Below are 26,574 nucleotides of genomic sequence, written 5' to 3' on the forward strand. Positions count from 1 at the left end.
GGAACACAACAGCTAAATGTGTCATTTAAACTGGTGCCAAATGTTGAAAGCCTCGTCCTTCTGTTGTGGAGCAACAGCAATACTGTTGCTTCACAACAGTAGGACGAGGCTTCCAAGGAAGAGATAAGCAAATTGTTGATGACAAAGTTTAAACTGCACGCACACACACACACACACCAAAAAATGATAATCAATACATTTAAGCTTCTTTATAATAATAGGTACATTGCAGGTGTCTTTTTATTCAATTTGTATTTAACAATATAATAGACATTTAACGGTGAAAAAGCATTAAAGATACAAATATGTCAGTTTTCAATACCATGTGCGTAGTTAGCCTTTTCCCATAACTATACATATATTTAAAATGAATACATCCAATCTTAAATATCCTGTCCTAAAGAATTCCTTCAGAATTGTGACAAACAGAGGGATATACTTATTATAGAAAGTTTATGCTGGACAGGGTTGTTATCATTATTCTGCGTACATATAAATATATAGCAGTAAGTGCTGATGGTTTCCCTTACACCAATGTTACAGGAAACAGCAATCTGATAAGTGCAACAGCACAGGTCACAAGAAACATTTCACTTCCACTGCATGAACACTAAAGCACAAGAGCTGATTTGCTTAGAACTTGTTTTTGATATAGAGGCACAAGAGGTAACGACTATAATGATCATTGAACCCGAATGGCAAGTTGGCACAGAAATGAATAAAAGGCACAAATGTATTATTACTCTGACAGACCAGTACGCACACACACACACACACACACACACACACACACACACACACACACACACACACACACACACACACACACACACACACACACACACACACACACACACACACACACACACACACACCCCAACAGCCCATACCCACTAGCCCCGTCCTGTCAGGGCTAGCTGCTTCCAGTCGTTCTCATCAGTCCTCACAAGACATTCAGAGGTACACAATGTTCTCCTCTCCCTCCTCCCCGCTCTGTCCATCCAGAGCCAGGTAGGCCTGCGGGCTGAGGAGCGGGGTGAGTGAGGCGGAGGAGGGGTAGTCGTCTTCATACAGCCCCAGGCCTGTGACCCCCGGCCTCCACGACCCCTGAGAAACGCGCTCCAACGGGGGGCTGAGGTCAGCTGATGAGAGAGAGAGAGAGAGAGAGAGAGAGAGAGAGAGAGAGAGAGAGAGAGAGAGAGAGAGAGAGAGAGAGAGAGGACAATAAATGATTAAAGTGCTGGTTGGTTTGATTCAGGTCTCATGCCACCAGCTGATCCACCAATATTTAATGGGGGTGTACATAGTAAAAAGAAAACAGTAAATATAAACAGCTCTTTTACTACCCTCGTTCTGAACAACACAATAAAAAACGACGAAATGCTGAAATCAGAAAACCGCGGTGGGTTGGCTTACCGCCGCCGTTGTTGTTGTTGTTGTGGAGCTGCGCGCTTCGCCCAGGCGTGCCGATGGAGCGACTGCGGAAGGAGGAATGTCTGTCGGGCGGCGGTGGTAGCGGCGGCGGGGGCCTGGCGTGCGCCTGGCTGAGGAGTGTGTTGAGGCTGTTGCAGAGGCCGGGGCTGTGCAGCGCGTTGAGGCTGTTGAAGAGGCCGGGGCTGTGGATGGCGTGGTTCTGGAGTTTCCTGGGCCCCGCGTTGGGACTCTCGTGCTGGTGGTGGCTGCTGCTGCTGCTGCTGTTGTGGTGGTGGTGGTGGTGGTGGAGGAGGGGGTGGTGGTGGTGGTGTGCCAGGAGCGGGTGGTGGTGGGGGTGCTGGTGGTGGTGGTTGTTCTGCTGCGGGGGGGGGCGGAGCGGGGGGGCCTCGTTCTCCTGCACCGAGCGGCTGCCGTCCAGGCTGCCCGAGCGACTGTGGAGCGACACCTGGAGAGGAAGACGAGAGGAATGAGATGTGTGAGACAAAAAGGATGAGGGAGGTGGGAGGAGAGGGAGCGGGAGGATGAGGAAGTTGACGATTGAGGAGCAGGAGATGAAGATGAATATTAAGGAAGAGGAAGATGACTTGGCGGGGTATGGCATGGAAGAGACTTATGAAGTCCGATTTTTGCATGCAGAATTTGTCAGCTGAAAAACTGAAAAGGGCAATAGCCCTTAACCTAACGTTACACAAAAGGACACACGCACACAAGCATACATGACGTGTATATGTGTATGTGTATGTGGGAGTGTGTTCAGATAATAGCTGGTTTAAGCAGTCCCTTGTTTGGAGGAGCCCAAGAAATGTCACCTAGCTAGCGTGTGTTAACGGACATCGCTGCAGTGTATAATTATATTCAGCAGCATTAACAATAGTATCGCTGCATCCAAACATATCCTGTTTGTACCACCTTCTTGAACATGACAGTTTGTATGTGTATATATTTTTCCATCGAGTTTGGTTCCGATTCCCATCCCCTCCTTTCCCATTGCTCTCTCTGTGCTTTATTTCACCCTTTCACTGTGCGTTCCTCCTTCTACCTGGTATCCATCCAGTGGGATCATGACGGGCAGGCTGCTCTGCCGGCTGTGTTTCCAGCTCTGGAGCAGCAGCTGCTGGGCTTCAACCCTCTCCTTCTCCCGCTCCACGCTGCGCTGGCCTTCCCACAGCCGGTCCACGTTCTGCTGGTACTCCAGCAGCTGCGTGTCCAGCTCCTTGCGCTCGCAGCGCAGCCTCTCCGCCTCTAGGTGGCACTGTCGCTCACGCTGCTCAAGAAGCAGCTCCTGCTGGGTCTGGAACAGCACACAGGACGGAAGACTTCTCAAACCTTGGACTTTTGATCTCTATCTAAAGACTTCGATATGAGGTTAAGGATGGAAGTTACAGCCAACTGTCTGTATGAATGATCACAGTGGGTTTTTGGGTTGCGAAGCCTAGGAAAAAGGGCGCCTTCACTTGATGACTTGAGCATCAAGTCATCAAGAATTGCGATACATGTAAATGCAGCAACTACAAAGCTCATTTTATCCAGCCTTTTCCAGAATGAATAGGGAAGTTACACAATTCATGATAAAACTCATCAGTTATATTGAATCCAACAGTTTTGCGAACAACCTGTCATACTTCTACACAACCGGTGTGTCATGCGTGTGAAACATTGTCTGGCAAATAAACAGTGGTTCGCTGAGCAACGACTCGACCATCGTTAATGTTAATGCACATTTGGTATGGTTTGCATACGTCAACATAAGGTATTAGCTATATTATTTGTATGTTTATGTAAACAAAATGTGCGTAGAGCGGCTAATTGTATATCAGGATTTCAGTGTGTGTATCAGTATATTTTTTACATTTCAGCCACATTTAAACAATACTGTGTTACTGATCACCATGATCACTATAATCGTGATACGAAATGTTTCATCTCTAACTGGCTAAAAGGCCAATCTGCAACCTCAACGCTAGATGCCAGTAAATCCTGCAAACTGCACCTTTAAGAACTGCAATGCAATGAAACGCTCAAAGATGACCTCTCAAATACATAATATAGAGATCAACTAGCCACTGAGATCCTAACAGAAAGAAGTCCAAATGTATTACATTTTAATACAAGGATTAAATCCCATTCTTCTAGAATTCATTCTTCTAGTCTCAGAATGGTGAGCGGCCTCTTTGAATCCCAGCCACTGTGAGCGTCCTATAGGCCCTCAGAGGAACCGCTTGTTGCGCTTCTCAAACAGGCGGGCATGGCGACTGCTTGTTATGGAGAGGAAGGTAGACCAGCATAGCGTACCTGTTGCTTGTCCCTGGCCAGGCACTCTCGGTCCCACAGCTGCTGGTCCTGTTTGAGCCTGGCGTGGAGCTTGTGCACACCGTCCAAGTCGTCTCTCCTCCTGTCCGAATCCTTCCTCTCCGTGTCCTCTCTCTTCCTCTCCAGGCTTCTCTGTTTCTCATGATCCTGGACCACACGGGTGACCCAACATTCTCATTTAAGTAGTATGGTATATGCAGATATTTTTAGGTCGGGCATTCATAGTATGATGATGACGAGGAAGGTTGGGGTTAACCAGTACCGGGTTGCTTTGAAGAGCGATGCGTGGTTGTGGACGTGGTCCTTCCATGAGGAGGACTTTCTGGACTTCATAGTAACTGTCTTGGAGTGTAACTACAGCCTGCGAACACCAGGGGGAGACTTATACTCACACCACGGGCTATTCACTGTCAGTGCAGCAAAGAGAGTCCAGACACTCTCTTGGGACAACACTAAAGGTGAACTATCAATCAATGATGTCATGAACGTGATTCCTTGATTAACTACTCACCTGCAGACTGTAAAGAAGCTGTGTCAGACTCTGGACACTCTCTGCCACCTAAAGGACACACAGTGTTACTGCATGTAATGGAATCGATCCAACGCAAAATGTTGAAACCATTAACTGTAGTGACCGCACCATTGCTTGTGTGCCATTGACGTCCCCTCTCTGCTCCGTGGGAGAGTTGCACAATAATCCTTCAGGCCCTGGCCAGTCGCCATCGGACACCAGGGAGGTTGAGCTCACACTGAGCGTGCTCAGATAATCCGCTATGGTGAAAAGTAGGAAGAACAAAAAATGTACTAAATAAAGAGGTCAAATAAATTACAGGTAGGTAGAAAGTAAACAAGATGGACCGTTTTGTGTGTATGAAGTATTATTAATTTATAATATTTTTACACTTGGCTACATTTTTTTCTTATTTTTTGGTAAAATATAATTCATGCACAGGAAGTAATGCAGTAACATAGATGAAAGGGAAAATATGCAACCATGGACACCACAACAACACATTCAATGCACCTTAAATGATTGAAGTGAGATAGAGTTGAATGAATAGAATAAATGTCAGTACGTTCAGAGGGGGACTCCTGGATGCTGCCGTGGCTGTTGTAGCTGCAGTTCTCTGGACCCTGGCTGGAAAAGGCTTCCCCAGCCTGCAGAATGTTCAACAGCCTCTCCGCTGTGAAACACACAAGCCATTATTAGAACAGTTCACAAAACAAACACATTCAAACAGTCATTGTTTATTTAGTACCAATTTGACCCACTATTCATGCCAAATAGTTTCAACATTTTCACTCTCAGTTGGTAAAAATAAACATTTACACAGTTCTTCATCATCAATCTATTACGTTTTCTTCAAAGTCCAACAACCAATGCCATGGCTCTCATGTGAATAAGTTACTTAAATATCATTTTGTTTGACTGTTCCTTTAACTAGCTAACTAGCTCCGCCCTCCTCACCCTCTTTCACCGCAGCTGTAAGAAGCGTGGAAGCCTGTCTTGGTGTTTCCGCGTCGGTCTCAGGCAACGCCAGCAGATGGCGCTGTGTCACAGGCTCTCCTGATCCAATCGTCAGTTCTGTAAGCTCGGCATAAAGCTGTAGCTTCTCCTCCAGGGTGCTACATATCTGCTGGTCCTGGCTCAGTAGAGTCTCTGCAGAACACAAATTTGAAAACACACAGTTGTTTATACCGTGTTGTCTAATTTGATATTGCTTTCTATCTAATTCAAAATGGAAATGGAAAATGACATAGCATATGTTGTGTGGATTCACAGCAGAGATGTTGAACGGTTCACAGTGTGGGGGTGGATGTTTTTATTGACCTTGGAACTTTTGAATCTTCTGAACTCTGGCATCGGACGCTCGCCTGGCTTCCTCTGACTCAGTGCTGCGCTCCTCCTCCTCCTCTTCCTCAGGACAGCTGAGAGAGAGAGACACACACACACACACACACACACACATACACACACAGCAGGTGGTTACGTTTGGAATAGAAACAGACGGATCAGCACAGCGAACACACACGGACTGCTGCAGACTTGGGTCACTGCGAACACACAAACATGCATGCAGGCGTGTGTGTACACACACACACACACACACACACACACACGGCCCACCTCTCCACAGCATGGCGTATGTGTCGCATCCACGCGTTCCTCTCCTCCCTGGTCGCCGTGTGAACCTCGTACATCTCGGGCCCCACGGAGGAGGCGGAGATCAGGAACATCCCTCGCTCCTCATTGGCTACCTCCCGGACGATGAGCTTCTGCAGGGGGATGACGGGCGGCTTCTGGTCCTATAGCACGGAGGAGTGTCAACAAAGTTCAAACCCATTCATTGGCAGAAGGGAACTCGCATTCGCATTTCTATATTGACCACGGGAAGCAAGGTGTGCTATTAAGCCCCTCCCAGTTAGTCCAAGGGCGACTTTCAGAATTAAAATAGAAATAAAATAACTTTGCTGTCCACTCTGGCTGGGCGGCCCTAGTGGGATGTTCGGGAGTGTGGATGGTAAGATGAGGGTGAACAAAGACAGAGATACGAGCTGGCCAGTATTTTAATTTGTAGAATATGCCAGTTATGTGACTGCATATACATACACTTCCATGCATATGGAAGTGTCACTGAAACACGTTGGTTCGTACGGAAGTTTGAACAGTGTTAAATGACAATCTGTACACAAACCCATTCGTCAGCTGGAGAGACGTGTGTCCGAAATGCGAGCGCGCGTGCGTGCGTACAGATTGACATGACATGCTGAACGTACCACGGCAGCAAACACAAAGCGTTGGTCCTTCTCTTGCAGGAACACCAGAACGTCTGTGAGCAGAAGAGCCAGCGTGTCTATGGAGGGAGGGAGGGAGGGAGGGAGAGACAGAGAGAGAGTGATTTCAGATGTATTAGAAATATTGCCCACACCAAACCGTGGCAGGCCATGGTCACACACTTTCCACCCTGACCCCGAATCCACTTGACTTCATTAGCACACATATTAGCACACACATACAATATGTGTTGCACCCTCACCCACCCATCGTGCCCTCTCCCTCCCTCCCCTCTCTCCTCTCCCTCCCTCCGTTCTCTCTCCCTCTCTATCTGTCCAGCTCTTTCTCCATCCCTTTCAATCCCTCCTTCCCCCTACTGCCATCTCTTCTCTCCCTCCCCCATTGCTCTCTCCCTCTCTCTCTGTCCACCCTTTCTCTCCCTCCCCCATCGCTCTCTCCCTCTCTCTCTATCCATCCTTTCTCTCGCTCTCTCCCTCCCCCATCGCTCTCTCCCTCTCTCTCTTTCCACCCCTCTCCTCTCCCTCCCCCATAGCTCTCTCCCTCTCTCTCTCTATCCACCCTCTCTCCTCTCCCTCCCTCATTCCCCTCACCCTCCCTCCCTGCGCCCCCCCCCCCCCCCCCCCTCTCTCTCTGTCCCCCTGCCCTCCCACTCTGCCTGGCTCACCTTTGAGCCGCCCCGTGGCCGTCCTCCAGTAGACCAGGCCCTTGTGCTGCAGCTCGCGGTGCGGGCTGCGGAGGTCCTGCTTGCGGAACACCTTGTCGTTCTTCAGCTTGGCCAGGCTCTTGTTCTCCAGCCGCCCCAGCACCTCCTGCAGCTCCTGGTCCTTCTCGAAGCGACTCACGCTCAGGTCCACCGCCGTGATGATGTCCCGGATCTGGAACAGCGCCCGCGCCAGGTCTGAGTAGTCCTGGCTGCCCTCTGTGTGTGTGTGTGTGTGTGTGTGTGTGTGTGTGTGTGTGTGTGTGTGTGTGTGTGTGTGTGTGTGTGTGTGTGTGTGTGTGTGTGAGGGGGAAAAAGGACATGTTGTTATGACAACGACGCAGCTGGGCTTGGGCTCGTGTTATAATGGTACATTGTACATAGGAATGATCATGTTTAAAATATATGCACACACACACATACTACATAATACTGCCATGCATTCAGACACATGCAAAATAAGCACGCACACACACACACACACACACACACACACACACACACACACACACACACACACACACACACACACACACACACACACACACACACACACACACACACACACACACACACACACACACACCACCCTACCCTGCGAGTACTGCAGTATCCGTTCCAGCAGCACTGGGTACTTGGTGATGCGCTGAGTGACGAGCAGGATGAACTCTGGCACCTCCCTCCGCTTGACCAGCGACTTGTTGCTCTGTTGCTGTGGAGAAACCGACGCGGAGCGGAAGATTGTCACGCCGGAACATCCCAAGACTCATCCTCTCTCTCCTCTCATGGGCCGTAGCCAAAACCATCCAGTCACCAACAGTGACCATCCAATGAGGTTCAATGCTGAAAGGTGGGGGGGGGAAAAAAAACAAAACTGTTGGGACACTTGTGACGAACGCCTACCTTGACAAAGAGCTGGAGCTTCTTGTTCTGCTGCTGCAGCTCTTTGAAGAGGTTCACCGCCTCCGTGTGGTGGCTGCAGAAGTCTCCGTACAGCTGCTTCATCTTCTCCGCATTGTCCTCCGAGAACTGAAACGGCAGCGTCCAGCGTGAGTGTGAGCGTGAGCGCTCGCGCGTGCGTGCGTGCGTGCGTGCGTGTGTGTGTGCGTGTGCGTGTGTGTGTGAGGGGCCGAGGGGAGGCATTTAAAATAAAAAAAAGTGTTTTCTTTGCATGTATGTTTGGCCATATATATTTTTCTATGTATATACACACACACACACATGTGTGATTATGGGTGTTTATGTATTACATACGTACATATGTGTTTGTATATATACACAGAGTGTGTACATGCCTTCCTCTCCCTCCCTCCCTCCCTCCATGACACGTGACCTTGTGTCCCTGCTGACCTGCTGCAGCAGGATGTCCCCTATGTTCTGGATCAGGTAGTTGCGGGGCTGGTGGGCCTGGGCGCTGGCCTGCCGGCGCTCCTGCAGCGCCCCGAACAGGTTCCGGTGGAAGAGCAGCAGGGGGTCCAGGCAGGGGAAGACCCGGGCCACGCAGGCCCAGTCCAGCTGCAGCTCCTCCAGCATGCCCCGGCGGAACACCTCCGCCATGACGGTCAGCGTCTGGATGTGGTGCAGCTCCGTCTGCATCAGCTCTGGGCGGCGGGGGGGGGGGGGGGGGGGAGAGGGAGAGGGAGATGACTGTATTGGTAAAGGGCACCGTGATGGGAAAGGCACATTCACCCCCCCTGACAGGGAAATTCACCCATGATGGGGCGTGAGGGCGACACTGCAGAAAGCACAGTAATAATAAGAGAAGATCAAAAAGTAATGTATAATTATAATAGTTATAATATTTTAATAAATAACAATGACATGTATTGATATACATAATAAAATGTATACTATTAATCCTATCCTATCTATTAAAAAAAGGAATACCTTTTTTTGGCAAACATAGAGCCTTAAATCCACCTTTTTAGACACCAAGTCCATCAATGAACACATAACTTTATGCCAAAAATATATCCATCCATCCATATGCATACATATGCACACAAATGCATATACATTCAGTTCAATGTGTGCTCAAACTTTATCGTGGTACTGCATCATTTCGGTGACGCAGTAGTAGATTGGTCACAGCAGCCAACATGATTGCACTTAAACAGTAGTGAGAGACACACACAGGCACACCGGATCAGGGTTGTGTCAAACAGCATTGCTTTGATCCCAAACAGAGGCATGCTGGGATTGTTTGACATCAACGGCCAGGGCTCCTAAAATGAGAGTTTCCCCAGCGTAGCGTCCCATAAACAAGGGGACATCAGTCCTCTCGAGGAACAATACCTTGTCCTCTGGAACGAGGATGTGGTCATCCACAAAGCAAGATGTTTTGTATTTAGGAGAAATTAGAAATTGCGTAGTATTGTTCCAAACAACAGCCTGTATTCTGAGAACGAGGAACGTTGAGACACATGGAGACCCAGAGAACACGGGTATTATCCAGTTTTCAAACGCTTATTGCTACACTGATTGTCTCTTCTCAGGCTGAGCCAATGAATGAAAAGAAAGAGATTCCTCAGTCATCCATACTGTGACTAAAAAGCAGTATAATTGTGGCTATGAAGTCACTTCCCTCCACCTATCACACGTGTACACACACACACACACACACAAACACACGCATGTGTACACACACACACACAAACACATGCATGTGTACATACACAACACACACAAACACATGCATGTGTACACACACACACACACACACAGCGTCTCACCGTAGATGACGTCCTGTCGCTTGATGGTGCGCTTGTCGTGCAGCCGGCAGTACTCTGAGCTCACCGCCAGACTCCAGGATTCCACCTCCAAGCCCAGCAGCACAGGGGAAAGCTCACTGAACAGGGGCGTGTCCACTGGTTCTTTAAGCAAAAACAAAAAAAACACAACAGCTCGTCAGTCTTGGGGATGGCAAACCGCTGCCTTGGGGTCTTCTCCCTCCTGGCCCCATAGTGGGCGTGGCACCGTCCACCGTCCAGCTCCATGGGCGCGCATAATAAGTGTTCCCTCAGATGTAGCATACGGCTGGGAAACGCCACTGACGCCGCTAGTTTCAACCCTCGACGGTGAACTCACCACTGTCACTCGTAAACGGTGACATCGCGACATTGACGACGAAGACGTATTTGGTCTTCAACGCAGAGAGAGACGTTTCGCGACGCACACGCAACGGCGAGGAGCACCGGCGGCGACGCAACGCAGCGTTTAAGGTGGAGTGTCGAGTGACTCGTCGTGACGGCCTCACCTTCTGCAGCAGCGGCGGTGGCGGCGGCGGCGGGGTCGCTGCACGAGGGTGTCGATGTGGTCGGCGTGATCTCCTCGGAGAGAGAGCTCCGGCCCAGAGAAGCCACCGCAGCCTCGCCGTCCACACCCGCTACGTCACTCAGGCGCCGGCTGGCGGGAACAAGAAGTTAGAACATTATATTTTGGCTTCTGCACACATCCACACGGCGCACGTGCGCTGTACGTACATGTATGTTTCGTGTGTGGTCTGCGAGCGTCGGCCTGAGCATAGCCGTGCATGTCTGTGTGTCTGCGCTTGTGTGTCTGTGTGTGCATGTCTGCGTGTGTGTGTGTGTGTGTGTGTGTGTGCACGTCTGCGTGTGTGTGTCTGTGCTTGTATGTCTGTGCGTGCGTGCACATAATACGGCAGGCTACCTGCATTCTGTGGAGATGGAGAGGCTCTTGGAGAGAGGAGCCGTCTCTCTCTTCTCTCTGGTTGCTGTGATGAGAGAGGAGGAGGAGGAGGGGGAGGAAGAGAGGGTTGAGGAAGTGTCCTTTGCAGAGTCTGGCAAGAGGGTTTTGGAGAGAGAAAGAGTGGGGGGGGGGGGGGGGGGGCGGGGGGGATGATGGGGGGCAAATGAAAGGAGGATTAGGTCAGACGTTGGCGTCTCTGTCATTCTCAAAACAAATATCCTCTACGTCTGTTTAAAGTTTCAACGTTTTGTTTATGCTGAGTGAAACGGCTGCTTTATTGTAACTCTGTGGGGAGGTCTGTGTTTGTCAGGGTTTATTGTTTAACCGGGAGAGGGAATCATGTCAATAATCGTAAAAGCGTGCAAAAACGCGGTCACACAAGCTATATATATATATATATATATATATATATATACACACACAGATTATTCTGTGTGACCTTGGCACCTGCAAAAGTCTGTAAAAGTCTCTAGTCCACTATATGAGCACCAGAAATGTGCAAAAACATCCAAATACTTGTGTGCACACAGGCAGACACAGAGACAAGTGTGTGCATAACCCCCAACCCTCCACCTCCCCCCCCCACCACCACCCACATCCACACATACACACACACCCACACAGCCCCCACTGCACCAGGGAGGGATATAGACGTTACACTTTAACCAATAATGAACAACCGGGTGGGAGAGAGGGGAAGGGGGCAGGTATCTTCCCTAACTTTCTCTGTGGGGGGTGAAGGGCACGGGGGGGGGGGGGTGTGGTGGGAGGATGGTGGGGGTGAGGGCGTAGCATGAATAAAGCATGGCGAAGAGGGGGGTGTGCGACGGCGCACTCACTCTGCGGGAGCGTGGAGGCCTTGCTCTTCATCGACACTGCATTCTTGTCCGGCGGCTTCTGCGGGTGAACATTAAAAGGGTATGACGGTCACACTTTGGGCATCGCACACCGTTAGCCGGGACATCTAAACAGTGCGTCAGAGGAATCCAGCGTGAGAGCGTTTAGTCATTGTTGTTGTTTGCAATGGGATGGCACGCGCGCGCGCATGTGTGTGTGTGTGTGTGTGTGTTGGCAGAGGAGGGCGCGTCACCTTTCCACAGGGAGAGACGGAATCTCGACAGCTCTTGTGGACGCTCAGGGAGCAGTCTGTGACGAAAAGCAAACACAATCAAACCGTTAAAGACGGATAAGCATGCAAGACCCACTCCATCAACAGGTGGTGTGCAGAACATTTCCCCTTTCAAACAAAAAGTCTAACTGTTTATAGTCATGCGAGAAGAAAAACACTGCTGAGATCATTACTCAAAAAAAAAAGAGAAAACGTTCAGCATGATGCGTTGTTAGCAACGCCACAGAGGCTAAATATAGAGGAGGCCTGCCAGGGCCGCGGGGCAGGCCCAGAGTAGGCACTCACTGGAGCACTGCAGAAGGTCCTTCCCAGGGACGGGCCGGTCACAGGCCACACAGGCCGCAGGGCCCGGGGGGGCGCTGGCCGCCACAAACTGGTGGCCGTTGGCGCCTCCGGGCTTCTCCTTTCCCTCCTTCACCTCTTTCCCCTTCACCTACAAACCAGAGCACGGAGATCCCTCTCTGTTTAACCACGCTGCTGAGCCGGCACACAACGGGCCTCATGCCCGGACGAAAAAAAAAAAATACGAAAACAAAAAAAGAGGCTGAGAGAATGACGGCACTGTGGACAGGAGGAAGAGAGGCACATCACATCCTGGCGGGGACAGCTGTTTGGAGCGGCGCTGGCTGTGACACAGGGGCCTCTGAGTGGGCTTATGTCTATTGACTTGGTTAAGGTCCATGGAGACCACCGCTAACGCAATGTTTATTTTCTTATCAAACTTTTACAAGGACATCCGAAGCGTCCATGTGTGTCTGTGTCTGTGTGTGTGTGTGTGTGTGTGTGTGTGTGTGTGTGTGTGTGTGTGTGTGTGTGTGTGTGTGTGTTGCATGTGCACATTCTGACGCACGTTCGCGTGCGTGTGCGCAACACGCACGCGCACGCGTCCTGCGGACGTTGTGTGTAGGAGTGAGAGAACAGTATGGTGGAATGTGTTGTTGTGGTGGCCCACGCTGTGCTGGGGGTCCGTGCGTTATGTAAGAGGATATTTGACTGCGTCCCGTTGCTAAGATCTAAGGACAGGGAATTTGACCCTCTCCCCCAAATAAAAGGCCCTGCGCGCGGACAATGGCTCAGCCGCCCTAGGAACGCCCGTGTGTGGAAAAGGGTCTGAAGGTGAAATCTTTCGGGACGCAAGACAGTGCGTTCCCCTCCGCGGTTCTATGGGGGGGGGGGGCGGCGTGAAGGGGGGGGAAGGCTCTCTGCGCCCCGGCTGCTCACCTTGGTCTTGTTGCGCGTGCTGGACATCCTGCTCTTCAGGAAGCTGAAGGTGCGGCTGACTTTGTACTTCTCCGACTCGACCTTGGAGGGGATTATGTACTTGTCCCACTCCTCCTCATCCTCGATCCTGTAAGGGGGCCGTACCCAAACATGTCGACAGTCACCGAGGGCCCGCCGGGGGCGGCGTCAGACATCGGTCTGAGCGTCAGGTGTGTCGTGACCAAACCCGCCGCGCGTTCTCGTGGTTATGATACAGATTACATTATGAGGCGGTTAAGCTGTCTTGCAGGGGGTGCTGCTGATAGATTTCATGCGGTCGCAAGAGGAATGTCCAGACTGCGGTGTTTCCAGCACCCCGGGGCCCCAGGCCATCACTCTTGAGGACATGCTTGGCATGCTCGGGAGGTTTCGTACTGACAGCTCCCCCACCCCCTACCAGGTCTAGTCTTGGCTATGCTATATATTTATAGCACGACCTTGACGAGATGCAATTAATCAAAGGGTCACCCGCATAGAAACCTACGTTAGGGTAGAGACTAGAGACATTCCCGATGGAAGGCGAGCGACCAGAAAGGCAGTGGGACCGTGCCAGGTGAACCAGAGTCGTAGCGACAAAGACATGCATTCGTTGTACATGCTTGAAAACATTCTTCTGCACTGCAAAGGGCCGTTAGTATAGTTTCAACCATGAACAAGAGGCGTTGAAGTGTTTTCCAGACAGGCATGAGGTAAGGAAAGCGGTCGTGGTGGTACTGGAAGAGCTGAGAGGCTCTGATCGTGGTGAGAGGTGTTTCAAATGGGTTAGGCCTGAGCAGAGCATGCGTCAAGGGGGGTGGGGGGGGGGGCGGGACTGGGAACTATACACATGCATGTCTGCGAGAGGAAATCTTGTCATGCGATGATGACATACTCTTTGAGGAACTCAGTTAGGGTAAGGTGTTGGATGGGCGTGCTGCTCTCCTCCTCTGCGGATTGGGCCCGCTTACGGAAACCCAGAATCCTGCGTGGACATACAACACACCTCAGGTCCGGGTTCCTCGGACTCTACTGCCGGAGCTAACCTCTCCCCTAAGCAACCGTAGGCTGAACCCACGCAACGTCATTGGTGGCTCCATTAAGCAAAACTTAAAAAAAAGATATATAATTCTTCTTTTCGAATCCTTATTTGTTTTAGGTCAAATATATTTACTAATATATATACATATGCTTGATATTAAGGGGTGAAATGGTATGTTTATTTATATTTATTAATTTGCTTATTTTATATGCACAATTTTATTAGGAATCATCCTACTTTAAAACTGAAATATTAAGTCGGTATTGAGTTTGTTTATAAATGCATCTATATTTATTATAGAATAAATATGCATCCTAAAATGTAGGAGGAAGGGGGGGGGTTAAAGTAGTATTTGTGATCTTGTATTTACAAGCTCACATATATATAAATATATATTTATACGAAGATTTAGTAAATAGTTAATTTAATTTACACAATATTGTCTGGGGAGATTTACGGGAATGCATGTTGATTAGCAAATGAAATGTAATTAGAGCATGATAAGCCAGTTAGATGAGATAAACGACAGCATGGACATTACCGGCCTGTGTGGAGGTAAAATAGATACACTGTGAATGAAATGTAAGCTGGTTAAAGAAATGGTAGATCGGCAACACAACACAGTGATCTCTGGCCTTGACCAAAAATCAATGTACACATCGATACCTTCGATTACATCTGAAGCTACGCCGGATCGGTCGCAAGAAGCGGAATCTGTTTACTCAGGGTTATTTTGAGGTTGCAATCAGAGTGTTTTCGGGCCTCCGGGCCTTGTAACAGGAAGTATGTCACATCCTGCCCCGCCAGACCCTGACCACTGGTTTAATGTTGGAAACTGCAAATGTGTGTGTGTGTGTGTGTGTGTGTGTGTGTGTGTGAGTGTAAATGTATGCATGTGTTTGTGTGTGTGTGCATGCACGTGTGTATGTGTGTGCAGGCAAATATCAGTGTGTGTGTGTGTGTGTATGTTATAATGTGTAACAGTGTGTCAGAATGTGTGAACGAGAGTCTGTGTGTGACACTGTGTGTATGTGTGTATGTGCGCGCACGCAAATATCAGTGTGTGTGTTAGAATGTGTAATAGTGTGAGAATGTGTGAGCGAGAGTCTGTGTGTGTGTGTGAGTGAGTGTATGTGTGTCTGTGTGTGAGGGTGTGTATGTATGTGTGTGTGCGTGGGTGTGCATGTTTGTATGTGTGTGTGTGTGTGTGTGTGTGTGTGTCTATGTGTAGGCAGATCCAGGCAAACCTCAAATCTGGTGGCTAGCATTGTTGCCCAAAACACGAGAGGAAGTCTGTTGTATAGTTCTACAACCCCACAGAGGCTTGACAATCTTTCCAGAGGCCGGTGAAATTATAGACTAGCTTTACCTCTTGTCTCTGGTTGTCTCCGTCAGGCCGAAGGCTCTCTGCTCTGAAAACAAAGCAAAGGAAGGAATAACACAGGCCCAGTCAAAATATGTAGCTCATTTCACACCAGGCCAAAAGGGAGTTTTGCCAATCGATTTGGCAGATAACAACCACCATTTCCAATTATGATGATTAGAGTGAGAAAGAGTGAGAGTGAGAGAGAGAGAGAGTCTGCGGAGAGGCAAAAGGTAAACAAAAGATTCGCTGAAAACTCCTGGGTCCGAAGCCCCCCACAGGGACAGAGGAAGCGAGGGAAAGAGACTTCACTGGAAAAACAGACGAGGAAGTGAGTGGGAAAAAAACAACAACAGGGAGAAGAGAACAATAATCCGAGAGGAGAAACGCTTAGAAGACGAAGCAGTTCTGGTAAGAGCATTTCTCTGAAATCTTGAGTCATAAAAACCTTTGTATTTCAAGCTGGCAGATTTGGAAGACTTTCAAATGGTGGAGTTATGCACGTCAAGATTGGTTTAACTCATACACATTTTAAACAAAAATATGCTTCAGAGAAACAATCTGCTTTACGGTTTTCCGCATTCAGAATTAGCACATCAAAGCAGCACTAAACACACTCATACCATTAACCCTTCAGCCGGGCAGCAGAAAAATATCACATGACTATTATGCCATTCTAAAGCTTTGTGCTGTGTATTGCTGTTATTCCTGTAATGTTTAATGTATTAAAGAGGATATTTCCAACACCGTTTTGTGCACAATTCATTCTGCAGCCCTAGAAGGCAAGGTTGGCCCACCACCCATGTTATTCTCTGGATTCGCCGTGCCGCCTGACGTGAACGTTTAACTTACTAACTTAGTCAAGACGAGAGAGGGATTTAGAGAGAGATAAGGCCTGATGCAGCGAACGCCCGCTGAGGCTGATTGTGACATCTACACAGGACAAAAGATGACCTCCCTAAGCGCAGAGTCGCTCCCAGCTTGACACACACACACACACACACACACACACGTAAGTGCTCATACTCACACACACGTATGCAAATGCATGCACACACATACACACGCACGCAAGTGCCCGCACACACACAACAGCGCAAGTGCAATGATAAACACATGTCACACATAGACACAAACAGGTGCAACCACACACAAACACAGGCACACACAACACCCACTCAGAGGGACATAATTAAAGGCGAACTTCATAATTGTACAACTACTAAGATTTCAGAGCTGTACATGTGCTAAAGTCCATCATTAAAGATCTGAGACGTGGTGCAGTAGTACTTTCATTACTTCTTAATAATATAAAATAAATAAAACAAATATATTTAATTGCAATCATATCAATAATAAGGTTATATATGATGATTTATTATTATTACTTCAAACATCTGTATGACTGAGCCGTGCGCACAACAGAAACATCTTTTGTGGTTGCAGATGGCTTCCATTCCCCGAATCCAGAGACGTTTACTGGGGTGTCAGGTTCCCAGACCTCTGCCGGACCATGCCAGTTGAACAGAGATGCAAGCATCTGGTTCATTTGAATAACTGGGCTAACCTCAAAGTATTAGCTGAAGCTTATTGTTGGCTTCCTACCGTGCACTGCTGCTTATTATATCAAGTACCCTTTATAGCCTATGACCATAGCCTACGACCATGTCATGACTATGCAGCACATACGAAAATACACAAAATATACTTTGGGGACCACCTTGAGTGACACACACGGTGCGAGCAGCACTCACCGCGTGCGTGTTTTGGCTTCCGAAGGTGAAAATGTGCAACTAATGGAGTGCAGCCAAAGGTTTGAGTGATTTATGAAACCTGTCGGCGTGCTTCCTTTTCTGGACATGTGCCCCATTTGTCCCCTTCAGCTGCACGACCCCCACCCCTTACAACCCAACACCCCCCCCCCCCCCCCCCTCCCTAAGAAACAGAAAGCTCATAGGTCGCACGGGGGCAAAGTTCACCCACCTTCTGCCAGGTCAGAGATGGCTGCGTCTCGGTTTAGCGAGGGCCTGGAGGGCTTGGCCTTGGGGGAGGAGTAGGAGTAGGAGCGCAGACGGACCGCCGCCGCCTCCTCTTCCTGGGGCTGGAGACACAAGGGAGGGGACGGGTGAGGAGTGAGCTGGAGGAGGTGGAGAGTCAAAATCGGGGGCCAGTGGTTCTCAACCCGGTGGGCTGACCGCTCACACTGACTTAAAAGTCGGAGGGGTTATATGTTCACGTACGGCGTCTTATACGTTATTGCTCGGATTATGTTTGCAGTTTTCACACTGAAATGGTGTCACGCAGGAATCGGCAGTTCGAGTTTCTTTAGGGTCTCTGTTGCCTGTTTTGTCACTGGCCGGGGTGTTCACTGAATGAGAGGTGTGTTCTTTTTTTAATCTAAACTTCGGCTACTGAAAAAAAATGAATAAATCACACTAAATGTCATGGGCCACTTGAGGCCAACAACTGGGCTAGACGTTTTCTGAAGAAACCCACTCTTCAGCCCTACGATATGGACACACAACTCAAAAAGTCTTGTAGTCTTTCTCCTACATCTAACTCTCATATTCACTCAAAATATATCATATTAACAAAGCCCTGCATGAAGTTGAATCAATTGATTCTGATTATTTCTCCGACGTGTGTACCTGGGTCGTCTTGTGCGTGCTGTCGGACAGCGACCGGTTAAAGTCCTGCAGTGCTTCGACGGAGCCCTTCTCTTCTGCTGGTGCGCTGGGCTGCTGCCTTGGACACACGACAGGGTAGGAGTGGCCGAGTATATCTTCGCCGCCGCTGTCACATTCCAGACTGGGGCTGCTCACGTACAGCATCGGTGACAAAATGACAAACAAACGTGTGGGTAAAACAACACAAGCTTTGAAATATGAATAGGCATCGATGTCATCATCGTCGTCGTCATCCTCCCCCACACAGAGCGGTTCTGGTTGTCTGTGGGATCTATGCCCGGCCCCGCTCGGTCCGGCCGCACTACCTCCTCTAAAGTCTTCTTCGGCCTTTCCGGTCTCTTCTGAGAGGGCACCTCCAGGTTTCTCACAAGCAAGATCCGGCCAGCGCTGCCCTCAACGGGGCCGGACCACCTCAGTGTGTTTGCTCGCAGCCCTACTTCCAGGACTTAGAGCATTTAGAGTCTGAGCTGACCTCATCACTGGCCTTGATATTATCGTGTTGGGTCAGGGATGTACTGAGACCGAAGGAAGTTTCACAATCCAGGGTCAACATGGTCATTTCCCGCAAAACTAAAAGGCTTGTGAGGGCCGTGCGGGGACGGAAAGCGTTGGTAGGAAGGTACCTTGAAGTCACGCCTTTCTATTGAATTAGAGCGAAAGAAAACAGCTCCATTGTGACTGGGCCTCCGATGGTTTACAGCAGGCTAACTGAGCGTTTTGTGTCAAAAGTTGAATAAATGCTGGAATATACTAGATTGTTTAACATCTCTCTCCACAAGTAGAGAAGAAACAATATTTTGGTTATTTGCAAGGAAAAAATATGAATCAAAGCGAAGGCACTGATAGCCGCTTGAAAAAAAAAAAAAAAAAGAAATTCCATGACTTTTATCTTCCAGCTAACAAAACAAACCGATTCATCTTTGAATGCAGCCCTCGCGTGCTGCTCTCAGACCTTTGGCTATAACAACGTGGTCAGTGGCACTCAGCGCCCCACATCTGCAAACACACTAACCGCATCTCGAGTGCTTATTTACGTCTTCCAATATCTGACGAAAAATGGCATCGACGTCACCCAGCGCACGAAGAAAGACCAAAAAAAACAACGCCAGAGGCCCCCCCCCCAGCCCCTACCTCAGGCTCCGGGTCGTCTCCGGCAGGCTGATGCCCCTGCGGTGCAGCCCGGGGGAGAGAGGTGCGCTGGGCTGGGTCTGCCGCCTGTGTCCCTCGAACAGGCGGAAGGCGGAGGCCAGCAGCGGGGAGGAAGGAAGGGACGGGGAGGATGTGAAGGGTGAGCGGGGCGAGGCGGCGGGGGACGAAGGCGTCCTGTGGTGAGCGCCGGCGGGGGGCTGCGGCGGTGCCCCCTCTCCGTTCTCCAGGGGTGTGGACGGACGTGGGACCCGGTGGCGGTGGGCCGGCCCGGGGCTGCCCGCCTGGGTGTCGCGGCCGACCCCGACCTCCTCCTCCTCCTCCTCCTCCTCCTCGTCCTCCTCCTGCTGCCCTGGAGAGCGGTACTTTATGTCCACATCGTCCACCTGGAAGGGAGGTTCAAACCAAACGAGTAGATGTAATGGAGCTATAAAACACAGCGGTGGACTAGCAAGCGTATTCATGCTTTTGCAAACCTCTGAAACGCGTTATCATTGTTAGGTGACCCACCTGCCGGCTCCTCTTCGACTCTTCCGCGATCAACGGCTGTGCGTCATTGTACATGTCAAGGTGGATTTAAAGACACATAAAGAGGTGGCTCTTGTTATCTGAAGTCCCCACTCACCTGGTCCACCAGCATGGCATTGGCGTACACGCGGTCTTTGCCGTGTATCATGGCCGACAGTCTGGCGGCCCGCGGCCAGCGTAGAGGACCTGGCCTGGTGTTCCCTTAGCGGCTGGCCTTTCTCTACAGAGCCGCCAGCGAGACCGAGAGAGAGAGAGAGAGAGAGAGAGAGAGAGAGAGAGAGAGAGAGAGAGAGAGAGAGAGAGAGAGAGAGAGAGAGAGGGTTATTACAATTTGGGTTTCCCAAGCAATGGAAAGTAACTTCAGACAAACAAAGGAAGTGACACGGGCTTCCTGGGAGGTTGCTTGCCATTGTTCCAAGATTAAACCCCCCCCCCCCGATATGTAAATGTGTGCGTTTCAGCCTCTTGTTTTTTTTCACATGCATGCATACATGCCCATAACAAGGACCGCAGAGTTCATAACATGTGAGCCCCCGTAATGTTGTCAGGGCTCCACCCTGTTGTCGTCACGGCAGCTGGGTGGAAATGGCCTCTGGCTGGGCTGGGAACACGGTAGCATTATGAGCAACGCTTCCTGAGCAGTGGGGGGGGGGGGGGGACAGACACTGTGACCGGGTAGACCTGGCCCCTGACACTCCTGCCCCGCAGAACACAAACAGCCGCCTGGCGGGGATGTGACGGCCGCGTGCTAGAACGCGGTTTCAAAGAAACACACACACACACACACACACACACCGTGTAAACAGAGAAACATCGCGACTCGGCACGCCAAGTGGCAGCAGTCACAGCGCCGCTTGTTTTGGGTGGTGTCCATTGATGAAGTAAAGAGTTAGTGTTTTACTTTGACTTTGAGAACGTTTTTTTTTAATCTGCTTCCCTGCTTACAGCCGTGGAGGGCACATAAGGAGTCAAACACATGGCTTCTTCTTCTTTGACGGAGCAAATCGCTTACAGTGAAAAGCGCAAACGTGACCAGGTAGGAAGCAATTGTGTCTATACAGTGTGTGGATATGTATGATACAAGGCATTGCTAGCGACAACACACGCTAAACTAAACAAGCTAAAGCCCTTGAGATGAAGGTCAAGCATTTCGCTATAATGAATGGAAAAGTGAATCGCAGTGTATATGATTTAGCCTAACCACACTGCAGCGCCATAACCATCAAGTCCCCCCCCCCCCCCCCCCCGCCAACAGACAATTCCCAAACAATGCAGTCATGATCCAGCGATGGCGCCAATGACATCGAAAAGCATGTCTTCTTCTCCCCATCTTCGGCAATGTTTCCTCTCTGCCTGAACCAGTGTTTCATAAACTATGTGCGGGGACCCGCAATGGCTCGTGATCCATCTGGGAGTGGGTCGTGGCCTGACAACGCAAAGAGGGAAACTCAGAGAACTCTTAGTACACCGAAATTCGCTGTGGTTAGAGTTTCGTTAAAGGATCACCTATTCCAGTGTTCCGAGTTTTGGGTTTTGGGAGTTCTGTTGGGTCCCGGGGGGGGGGGATGAAAAGGTTCTGAATAACCCCTGGCCGTACTCATCTAAGTGGTCGTGAAAAGAGTCAAAATGAACCCATCGTTTATCTACGTCTCCAAGTTGCTGTCGGGGAGGTGAGGAGGGAAGTGCAGTGTTTTGCAGCGTGGCAGTAAATCAGACATGCGATTGGCCTGGTGCTTTGTTTAGGGGATGGGAGACCATCAATCTGAAACAGGGGAGTCGAGTCGCGGTGCTGACGAGGACACCAGATGATTTCTGCTCCGACCCGACATCAAACATGGCGGGAAATAGAGCGCAGTGCGCGTACCGCGAACCACAACAGGATACCAAAGACCACGCTCCACTCCATCAATGGCTCGGGCTCTGAATCAGCCCGCGTGCACCACTTGTAAATCTACTTAAACGACGAGTTCACTGCGGCTCGAATTCAGAGATGAGAGGAGTAGCAAAGCACTGCTCAAGTTCACATAAAAAATAAACAAAAAAACGGATAAGCTTGAGCACAGATTCCCAATTTGGGAATGGACTTTGACTCAATATGGTTTGACCTTCCACGTTAGACATTGCTTCAGCAACGTATCCACATTGGTTCTGGTCCACCTCAGATCCGAAAAAGAGGTTCAGAGTGACTGGATGTGGGTCAGAGGGCCGCTTTAAACGTGGATCCTATTCTGTATACAAACTACAGAGCAGAACCCGGGGGCCTAATAATTCAGTGTTTTGGGGCCGCTCCAAAGCCACAGCTGGCAACTGGGGGGGGGCCACACCGTTCACACACCTCTGACCCGTAAACACTGGCTCGCTGAGCATTACTGTCGGCCACTCGGCTCTGTGTATAACATTTGTACACCGGGACAAAAACAATGGGGCAAGACGGTTGGTAATACTGTCAGGTCAGAGCGGAGGGAAACTCATTCCCCTGTGCCCTGGAGAAGTCGTCATTGCCTTCGCTACCCAAACGAGATGCGGCGGGCTCCCGTTTCGGACACGGCTTTAAAGAATGTCCTTTTTTTTTTTCTTTGCACGGGGGGGTGGGGGGGTGGTGGGGAGGGGGAGGGGTTGTTTTTACAGGACGCTGCCTCTGGGAATGCCGGCTGCATGGGATATGCTGAATAAATCCCAATGTGAGGGACAAGAAATACAGTAGCACTGGCTCTGAGAGAGAGAGAGAGAGAGAGAGAGAGAGAGAGAGAGAGAGAGAGAGAGAGAGAGAGAGAGAGAGAGAGGAGAGAGAGAGAGAGAGAGAGAGAGAGCGAGAGAGAGAGAGCGAGAGAGATTAACAAAGAGTGCAGTCAGTGCCATGTTTCCACATTGTGCAGCTCAACACAGAGTGTGACCCTTCAAACTGCACAGAGCCAATGGGAGAGAGAGAGACAGACAGACAGAAAAAGTGAGTGTGAAAAGAGAGGTAGTGAGAAGCAGGGCTATCACAAGGAGCCTTTCTCAAGGTTCTGCTGTTTTTCTTGTGGCTGGTGAACTTACATTCAGCGTAGTTTACATAAACAAAGAAATGAATAACTACAAAGCAGTGTTTTGTGTATTGTCTGAGTTTAGAAAAGCTCATAGGTTTGCAGTTTCACATTTCTCATGACGTGACATCTAAGAGACTAAAACAAAGGATTACCATGTTGGAGGGAGCTGGAATAGCTAGAACAACACGTATGGCTTGAGCAGAGAAGTAACTGAACACTATGGAGGGCTTCACTGCCTCAAACCCTTTTTTTTAAGCTTTCATGTACTTTCTTGTCGGATTAAATAATTGCATAACAATTGTCTTCCAAGATCTACAAATCAACTGCTCAGGTCATGACACCTGCAAACTAACACGCTGGGATCCAAGAATCACAGGCTGTGCGCTCGCTATGTATTTATCTTAACTGCATGTCACCCAGACAGTGTGATCCCAGGGGGGCTGGACACACAGCACACTGCAGTCCTGTCCCTCAGACAAGAGAAACAAACAGGGCCCCTGCACACCTGAAATCACACTTCACATCACAGGTGGAAGCACACGTGACAACGTGTCTGATCCCCCCGTTCCCTTTTCCTCTTCCACTCACAGACTGGACATTATTAAACTGTATTCACCGCTTAAAAAAAACAAACCAAAGGCTGTGTCTTGGGTTTCACTCAAGACTTTTAAATTGCGCGGTGGGATGAATTCCACAAACCAATAACAAGAGATTGTGTGCGCAAAGTTTGGTTTTGTCAATCACAATTAAGCAGCAATAACATGGATTATCTGTCCGAGTGCTTATGGTGAGGGAGTAGGACGAAGATGACTGGAGCAGAGCCATGACACAGGCCTGACAGTAACCCGATCTGCATCTCTGACTTGTCTCGCTCTCTCTCCCTTTGCCTCACTCCTTCAGTCTACTACCTCCTCTCTCTCTCCTCTCTCCTCTCTCTCTCCTCTCTCAAACATACACAGACACTCTAGCAGACTCATATAACACTTTTTTTAACCACCGTGGTCAGATTCAGGGCTATTTTAGGTGTTCATCCTTTGCTGATTAATTCCCTGCGTGGGAATGCATTCGTAGATGCATAGGCCTTGATGCAAATTATGTTTGTGGCACTGTTGGATTACAGGATTATTTCAGTTGTTGTTTGTTGTCTAACAAGAAATTAATCTCAATAACGACCCAAAAGAGGGCCCAAAGAGGAGAGTGACTTAAACACACAGATGTTTAAAGCTGCTGCTGCTGTCACCGCTTAAAAAAAAAAACCCTTCTGACAGCAGGCGTGAGGTTTGTATTGGCAAGCACCCCAGTAAAGCTACACAGTCCTCACTTCATGGTAGTTGTAGTTCTCACATTAAGGCATGATATTACATCAGCACCATGGCCTCTCTCTCTCTCTCCTCCTCTCTCTCTCTCTCTCACACACACACAATCTCTAAATGAAGGTACATGGTGGTCTGAAGATGTCTAGATCAACAAGCAACTCTACGTGGCTGGCGTGGACATCTGACATTCCCCAATGTACTGTCAGATATCAGGTTACATCATTAGCACACACACCGCTATCCAACTGATTGACCCGTGCTTGCGCTGGCAACCTCTGTGAGCAGGATTTGGAAACAGAAGTGAGGGGGAAATATATGAACCGATTTGATTAGAGAGCAGTAAAACTGTGTCGGGGGGGGGGGGGGGGGGTGAGTGCTGGGCAGCGTTTTGTTATCAGACGCTGGACTTGTGTTTGTGGATAACATGTCAATATGTGTCATCTTAACATGCATAGAAATTCCTATGATGGTCAAGACTCGTTGCCATGTGAAAGATGAAAGACTGTAACAAACACAGAATATTGGGTTCAGAAGGAGAATATTGACTCTGCACTACACACGCTGTTTGGCAAGACGTTCAGCAGTTACACAACAGTTCCAAGGAACATTTGCGATTGCACATTTTCTTTGACCGATACATCAAAACAAAACCACCCTGAGCAAACAATGCAGAGTCAAAAATAGCAGAATCGAGGCAATGAAAACCACCGACCTCAGAGCGCACAAAAGATGTTCCTGCATTACCTTTCTTCCCCGTCCTCCGGCGTATCCTCATCTTGGGGAAAGACGGCCAAGAATAATTGAAAGGAGAATCCGAATCCGAATCCATAACTTGATATCCGCCACTTACATAGAGTCTCCCCCCCCCCCCCCCCCTCCAAAACCGCCACCGGGGACTTTCAATAATAAGAAAAAAACAGCTCACTGGATCTCCATTTTGTGCCGTGTGAGAAACACTGCGTTAGTTGCTTCTTCCACAGTCTCTGCTGGAGCCTTGACACTTCAGGAGTGAGCCAGCATGCTCAGCCCGGCAACCCCCTCACCGCCCCCCCACCCCCCCCCCTACAGTCCTTTGCACCCTCCCTCCCTCCCCCCTACACTCTCCAAATCCAATGCCCGGCGCGGCTACGGAAAGCGAGCCGCTATAGGAGCTCTCCGCGTCCGTTCCTTCCCCCCCTCGTCTCCGCGCTCCTACGAGCAGCCGAACCTCGGTCACCCCTCTGTTATCCCGGCTTGTGTCCTCTACTTCTCCTGTGCTGTCTCTCCCCTGAGCTCTTCCAACCCTGCTTCTCCTTTACTGTCTCTCGGTCACCCATTCCCCCCACTGCAGCCACACAGTGAGAGAGAGAGAGAGAGAGAGAGAGAGAGGGGGGGGGGGGGGGGGGGGAGAGAAAGGGGGTGGGGTAGAGGGGGGAGCTCAACACATGCTGACAGGAGAAGGGGGTGTATGGTATTGACGGATGGAAAGAGTGACTGAAGGGGGAGAGAGAGAGAGAGAGGGGGGGGGGGGGGTCACCAACACACACACACACACAGCACATTGACTCAGAAGCTACAGTGCAGCTGAAGAGGAGAGCAGGTCGGGGTCCGGCCGGGCAGCGTTTCGGAGACACAGGAGCAATCATTAACTTAACACCAGTTCATAATTGTCTCGGAGCTAGTTGACTAGCTGGCCGGTACACACACACACACACACACACACACACACACACACACACACACACACACACACACACACACACACACACACACACACACACACAACACACACACACACACACACACACACACACACACATACACACACACACACACACACTCCAAACATTACAAGGGACGAGGCATTCCCACAAAGCATTTAGCACCCATTGTATCCTCCCTACATGATGGACATTGACGAGTTCCTGCTCTGTGTCCATGATCCCGTCCCTCTCGCCCTCCCTCTGTCTGTGTCTATTTTAGCATGTCAAAGCCCAAGCGGAGGCTGACTGGGAGTGGGGCACACTGCCAGCTCCAGAGCCTCACCATGGAGACAGCAGTCTTTCTCCCTCTCTCTCTCTCTCTCTCTCCCCCCCTCTGCCTCTCTCCCTCCCGGAGCCAAACATGAAGGAGATAGTAGGGGTATGGATATACAATGGGGCTAGTAGTG

General features: G+C 49.7%; 1 protein-coding gene across 1 annotated transcript; it reads right to left on the minus strand.

The window, feature by feature from the left end:
- Positions 1–211: 211 nt before the first annotated feature.
- Positions 212–25,705, minus strand: LOC311342776 (rho guanine nucleotide exchange factor 28-like). Its single transcript, XM_084467599.1, is given in 30 exon segments — positions 212–1,142; positions 1,417–1,879; positions 2,474–2,725; positions 3,727–3,891; positions 4,007–4,105; positions 4,256–4,303; positions 4,385–4,515; positions 4,821–4,928; positions 5,213–5,404; positions 5,576–5,673; positions 5,873–6,051; positions 6,523–6,599; positions 7,206–7,460; positions 7,836–7,953; positions 8,145–8,270; positions 8,592–8,842; positions 9,974–10,114; positions 10,498–10,646; positions 10,911–11,040; positions 11,789–11,846; positions 12,040–12,095; positions 12,364–12,511; positions 13,300–13,426; positions 15,726–15,768; positions 17,703–17,820; positions 18,368–18,533; positions 19,538–19,938; positions 20,178–20,246; positions 20,248–20,300; positions 25,170–25,705. Coding segments are annotated over 30 exon segments (4,494 nt in total). The 5' UTR covers positions 25,255–25,705; the 3' UTR covers positions 212–954.
- Positions 25,706–26,574: the final 869 nt, after the last annotated feature.

Source organism: Micromesistius poutassou (assembly GCF_964030765.1).
Source record: "Micromesistius poutassou genome assembly, chromosome: 5".
Lineage (NCBI taxonomy): Eukaryota > Metazoa > Chordata > Actinopteri > Gadiformes > Gadidae > Micromesistius > Micromesistius poutassou.